This window comes from Fukomys damarensis, unplaced genomic scaffold (genome assembly GCF_012274545.1).
Source record: "Fukomys damarensis isolate Sample0158 unplaced genomic scaffold, DMR_v1.0_HiC HiC_scaffold_20, whole genome shotgun sequence".
In the NCBI taxonomy this organism is placed as follows: domain Eukaryota; kingdom Metazoa; phylum Chordata; class Mammalia; order Rodentia; family Bathyergidae; genus Fukomys; species Fukomys damarensis.
This window is the reverse complement of record NW_022900932.1, coordinates 43,558,225-43,564,253: the sequence shown is the minus strand read 5'-3', so window position 1 is coordinate 43,564,253 and position 6,029 is coordinate 43,558,225. Positions and strand designations below refer to the sequence as shown.

The 6,029-nt window shown below is 34.1% G+C and overlaps 1 protein-coding gene across 1 annotated transcript in view; it reads right to left on the bottom strand.

Moving 5' to 3' along the window:
• The window catches only part of Tbc1d12 (TBC1 domain family member 12), a 99,395-nt gene that overhangs the window by 13,698 nt on the left and 79,668 nt on the right, over positions 1–6,029 (bottom strand). The window contains exons 11-12 of the mRNA XM_019208677.2: positions 4,163–4,251; positions 2,624–2,695 (exon numbers count right to left, since the gene is read on the bottom strand). Of these exons, the coding sequence (XP_019064222.2) occupies positions 2,624–2,695; positions 4,163–4,251 (161 nt within the window). The remainder of the gene's footprint in view (positions 1–2,623; positions 2,696–4,162; positions 4,252–6,029) is intronic.

The following is a 6,029-nucleotide window of genomic DNA, read 5'->3' as shown; positions in this document are numbered from 1 at the left end:
CTGGGTATCTTTCCAAGAGAACTAAAAGAATCATATCACAGAGAAGTATGTGCACCCATGTTTATAGCGGCACAGTTTGTAATAGCTAAATCTTGGAAACAGCCTATTTGCCCATCCGTTGGAAAATGGATAAAGAAGTTGTGGTTTTTCTATAAAATGGAATATTACTCAGCCATAAAGAATGAGAAAATAGATTCATTCATAGGAAAATGGATACATATTGAAGATATACTCCTAAGTGAAATAAATAAGTCACACATGTGTAAATACCAAATAGTTTCCCTGGTGTAAATAATCTGCAACAATGCATAAGATTCTAATAAGATTACTGACATTTAGAAATGGGAAGAAAGGAGCTAAAGGTGTAGGGAAGGTGGGATGGGTAGGGGAAGAGTAAAAAGGGAAAAGAAAAAAATGTGAGAGAATGAAAAGATGAAAATAAAGTGTTTGTAGAAGGGGAGGGGAGGAGGGGGTGAAGGGAGGGCAGAGGTAAGGGAAAAAATGAGAATCAAGACTTGTCATGTAGAGGTACAAGATCCCAACAATGAATGTAACTGTACTGTATCCCTAAAATATACCAATAGACTCAATTAAAGCTGAAAAAAAAAAGAAAAAAAATGCAGCCAATTGAACAATGGTAATGGTTTATCACATAATTTTTATTTTATGCACATTTAACTAAGCTATTTTAGCCCATTCAGATTTATATCATATATCACTTTTGCGCATATATGAAAGGAAAATAAAATGATTTACACTGTTTGAGAATAGTCTTTTATTTATCTACTTGTGTGATGCTATGAAAAAGACATTTCCTTTGATAGTATTTGTCAAAAATGTTTAACTTGTATCTAATCATGTGAAATTTTAATAGTATTTAAATTCCACCCCATGTTTTTAGAGAAGTATAAGATGTCCAGGGCTAAAAGTAGAATCCTTTACAATTAAACTTGCAATGAAAAAAGCTTAAATGTCAGCTTAAATATGTGCAAGGGATACACTGAATACCTGCACAACACAGTTTACAAACTGCTAAAATTGCACTTTCTCCATAAAGACAATCTCACCACTTTTTAAAATATGGGCTGGGGATTTAGCTTGGTGGTGCCAGCGCCTGCCTTGCAAGCGCAAGGACTGGAGTTCAATCCTCAATACCAAAAAACAAAAATAAAATAAATAAATACATAAAATACTACAGCCTGTTCCACTCCTAATCCAGCAGTTCCTCTTTTTACCATGCCCATATTTTTGCCATAGCACTTATCATCTTTTAATAAATGATTTACTTGTTGATTGTTTCCCCCTTCTAAACTATTATAAGAGAAATACTCGTTTGTTCTCTAAAGTATCTCAAGTGACTAGAATGCCTAGCATGTAGTATTAAAAAGCATATGAACATTTGAGTGCATGAATGAATAAACACAAAAACAAACATGCAACAGAACCAAGTACATTGTACCAGACAGCAGCCTTATAACGATGCCTGTAAAATTCTATTACAAGTGAGAAGGGTCAGGGATATAGCTCAGTGGCACAGAGCACCTGCCTGGCCAAGTGCAATGTCCTGAGTTCGATACCTATAACCAAAAAAAAAAAAGTGGGGGGGGTGCAGTAGCTCAGTGGTGCTACACCTGCTTGGTAAGCATAAAGTTCTGAGTTTGTTTCCCAGTACCAAAATAAATAAATAAATTAATTAAAAAGTGAGAAAAATAAAGGCTTTGTAACTTCTGGTTAAACATGGCAAATGAATACTCTCATGTTTCCTTGTTCCCTACTAAAACTCAACTAAAATGATAGTAAAAAAAACTGACAGCCAGGCGTGGTGGCTCATGCCTGTAATGGCAGCACACAAGAATCTGAAGCAGAGGATCACAAGTGGGAACTCAGCCTGGGCTACACAGTAGGTTCAGGGCCAGCTTGCATTACACAGTGAGACTTTGTCTAAAAAAAAAAAAAAGGTGGGGAAGAGGGACTATTAAAAGAAAGAAGTATTAACATATTACGAAGACAAAGAGAATGGAAAAGAATATAAATAATAGATAAAAGATGTGAATAGCATTTTAGGAATTTAATTAAGTAGAGAATGTTGAAACTAAATATCAGAGAAGGAAGTCAATATTCAACAAGCCAATTCAGCCACAAAAACCTGGGTCAGGAATTGACGTTACTAGGTATCTCTAAAATTGAAGATTACAGCTAAAAATAGAATTGGCTCAGTCAGTAAAAGTGGCAAACCCCTCCCCTATCCTAAGTGTAGGACAGGTGCCAACACTTAACTTAACCTGGCTGAACATAAGAACTTTCTTCTACAGAGGCAAAGACAGGGAAAAGAGGGTTAGAGAGAAAAGGACAAGGCACCACATTGACAACAGAAGTATTAAAGTAAAAGTTTACAAAACAAATGGTGAAAAATCCCTAGCTGTATTCCCACAAAGCCAGCCCCTTAGTGGTAGAAGCTTCTGGCAAAAAGATAGAAAGTTTCCTCTCTAGATAATTTGTAAGTCCAAGAAAGACAGAGATATCAGACATTTAATCTTTATAAATATCTAATAAAACATAAGGTATTTTTTATAAGATTATCATTAAAAGATTTATATTTAAAAAACAAAAAGCAAATACTTACATAACCAACGTCAGGTCTGTAACATGTATATGCCCCTAAGATACTATGTAAAACATCATGATATGGGCCACCCTTAGGAGAGAAAAATGAAATTTGAAACTATACGAATAATTGTCTCTAAGTTTTCATATAACATGTTAAAAACAACTAGCATTTAGCATTTCCTAAATAACTAGTTTTAGTGTATTGTAAAAATATTCTAAGAGCATTCTGAAAAGATGTTTCAAAATTATTAGTAAAAACATTTTAGCCCTGAATAACAAAGTCAAATATGTGATATAAGATATATAATTTCCAAACACATTTAAATACTTCTAGATTTGGTACAAGAGTATGATGAATACATTTTGGTTTTTTTCTTTTTGGGGGAAGGGTGGTACTGGGGACTGAAACCAGGGCTTCAAGTGTGCCAAGCCTGTACTCTTATCTCTGAGCTGCAGCCAGCCATTTCATTTTATTTAATACAAATTCAGCAAAAGAAACCATCATACTGAATTAAGTTGTATTAATAATTTTAATCTTTAAAATTTTATCTCATTTTATTTTTATCAATTTTACAGCATATGAATAAACTGTCTTCCAAGTTTAATGATAACTATGAAAAATAGTTAACCATTTCTTCCCCTTCCCATAAATTAAATAACTATTTCTTCCTATTTCAGTTGCAATTCTGAAAAAAATTTAAGTTTAGAGACAAAATTCTTTAGATTTTAAGAATTTACTAGGCAAAACTTAACAAGCTCAATACAGAATCAAAAGTAAAACAAAGATGGGGCTGGAGATTTAGCTCAGTGGTTCTGCTGCCTGCCTTCCAAACACAAGGTCCCAAGTTCAATCCCTGGTACCAAAAAAAAAAAAAAAAAAAAAAAAAAAAAAAAAAAAAAAATTATTTTTAAAAAAAAAATTTTGTTTGGTGGCACATGCCTATAATTACAGTTACTCAAGAGGCTGAGGCAAGAAGATCCCAAGTTTGAAGCCAGTCTAGGCAACTTAGCAAGACCCTGCCTCAAAATTTTAACAAATGAAAGGTTTAGAGATTCAGTCCAACACTCTACTGGGGTAGGAGGGGTTAGTATCAAGTACATAAAAGGTATTATGTACTATGATACTAATGTGTTTCAGTCAGAGTGAAATGATAGAATTTTACATTTTCATATTACTTTCGCATTATAGTTATGTATATTTAAAGGTTTCAATTTTTGTAGTGCTGTCTCTTGTTTGTTTTCAGTATTGGAGATTGAATTCAGGGATCATGCAAACTAGGCTCAAGTATTTTACCACTGAGCTGTATCCTATATCCCTAGGCCTTTCTGAAATTTAATTTTGAAATAGGGTCTAGCTAAGTAGCCCAGACTAGCCTCAAACTTGCAATCTTCCTACCTCAGCCTCCTAAGTACCTAGGAATACAGGTGTGTGCCCCCATGTCTAGCTCTCTAATTTTGGCTTTTAAAAAACAACAGTTATATATTTAGAGAATTTGTCCCCATGGATACTGAAATACTTTTAAAAAGCAGTTACAGTGTGGTTAGAAACCCTCACCTTCTGAAAGATGAAGAGAGATGGAAATGTACGGGATATGTCCAACTTAATTAATTCCAGACTGGCCTCTCGGTCAGCAACAGATACACCTGCATTTACCAAGTAAATAAAATTTAAATGATCACTTGGCTGTAACAAGTTCAGTTTTGTAAACACAGAATGATCACATAGCGTATGTGTTATTTAAGGAAAATTAAAAGCTGAATTATCAAATTTCAAGAAAAGCCACATAGCTTTTGTTAGAACTTATATGAAAAAAAATATATTTATCAAAAAGGGACATAGTGAAGGAATTCTGCTTCCAGTTTTTATAGAATATAGGGCTAAACAACTAAAAAAATCAAATAATTACAAATATAATGTTTTTTTAAAAAATCACCATAGCTAATACAGCAAGGTCTAGAAGATATAAATTCTACAAAGGGAAAGGCCAGTGGCCAATTTTCTTCCTAGATGCCCCTGCCATGTCTGGGAATAGGTTTAGAATTGAGGTATTCTGCCTAAGGTAAGAGAAACCGGAAAGACTTTTCATGGCCAAACAAGAACGATGTGACAGATAGGGCTCCAAAAGACCCCTGACATTCTCCTATGGAACTTCTGCCGAATACAGGTCAGGCTGGAGAGGCAAAATGAATGCACCCAAAGTCACATGGTACTTTGGCAAGCATCTCATTGGAGGGAAAAACCTATAATCAAAACAGGACAGTTCTCATCAAGAAATCTGAAATCAGGAATGAATAAAATCCAGCTCAGTTACTGATTGAATTCAGGTGATCAACCCTCAATCCAACTTCCTAGAAGGAAAGAGCATACTTTTTCCAAAGGGGAAACATTAGCTTCAGTTTTTATATTACTTTCATATATAGTATATGGCATGCAATTTAAAATTTTAAGATATGCAAAAAAGCAGAAAATGTGATATAATCAAGGAGAAAACTATCCAACAGAAGCAGATGTACAGATAATCCAATCTTATCTGTTATACAAATATGTTAAAGAAAGTAGGGAAAAGAGGAAATGGATGGATGGAAAGATGAAGAATTTCAACAGAGAAATAGAATGTATAAAGTGAACCAAGGGACGTTATAGAATTACAAAGTATAATATCTAAAACTAAAAATTCATTGGACATGGCTGGGGATTTGGCTCATTGGTTCCACCGCCTGCCTCACAAGTGCAAGGGCCCAAGATCAATCCCTGGTACCAAAAAACAAGACAAAACAAAACAAAAACTCAATGGACAGATTTAATAGTATATTGAATAGAGTGGAAGAAAGAAGTAGTGAACAAAATCATTCAAACTGAAACAAAGATAAAAAACAGTCTAATACTCTTATGGGACATAAGTAAATAGTCTACCCTATACATAAATGGAGTATCAGAATGAAAGTGAGAGAAACTGAAGCAATATTTGTTTCGGGTTTTTGGTCTTTCTTTTTGATACCAGGGATTGAACTCGGGTCCTTGTGCTTGCGAGGCAAGCAGCAGAACCACTGAGCTAAATCCCCGGCCCCTGAAGCAATATTTGAAAAATTAATGACCAAAAATTAAATTATAACTGTAAATTATAAATAGGAAATAAGCAAACAGTTCAAATAAAACACTGCTTTTGATTTAAAATATTCATTACCTTCAGATAATATCTACTGATGTACAACTTTCACTATTTACTCATGACAAAATGTCTCAGAAGTTAATGCCTATTTAATTCTTAAAATTTTGATCCCTCATAAACAATTAGCTTTGTTTCGTTTTTAGTACCGGGGATCGAACTCATAACCTTAATGTTTGTGAGGCAAGTGGCAGCACCACTGAGCTAAATCCCCAGCCCAACAATTAGTTTTTGAAAGAATAATGGAGATGAGGT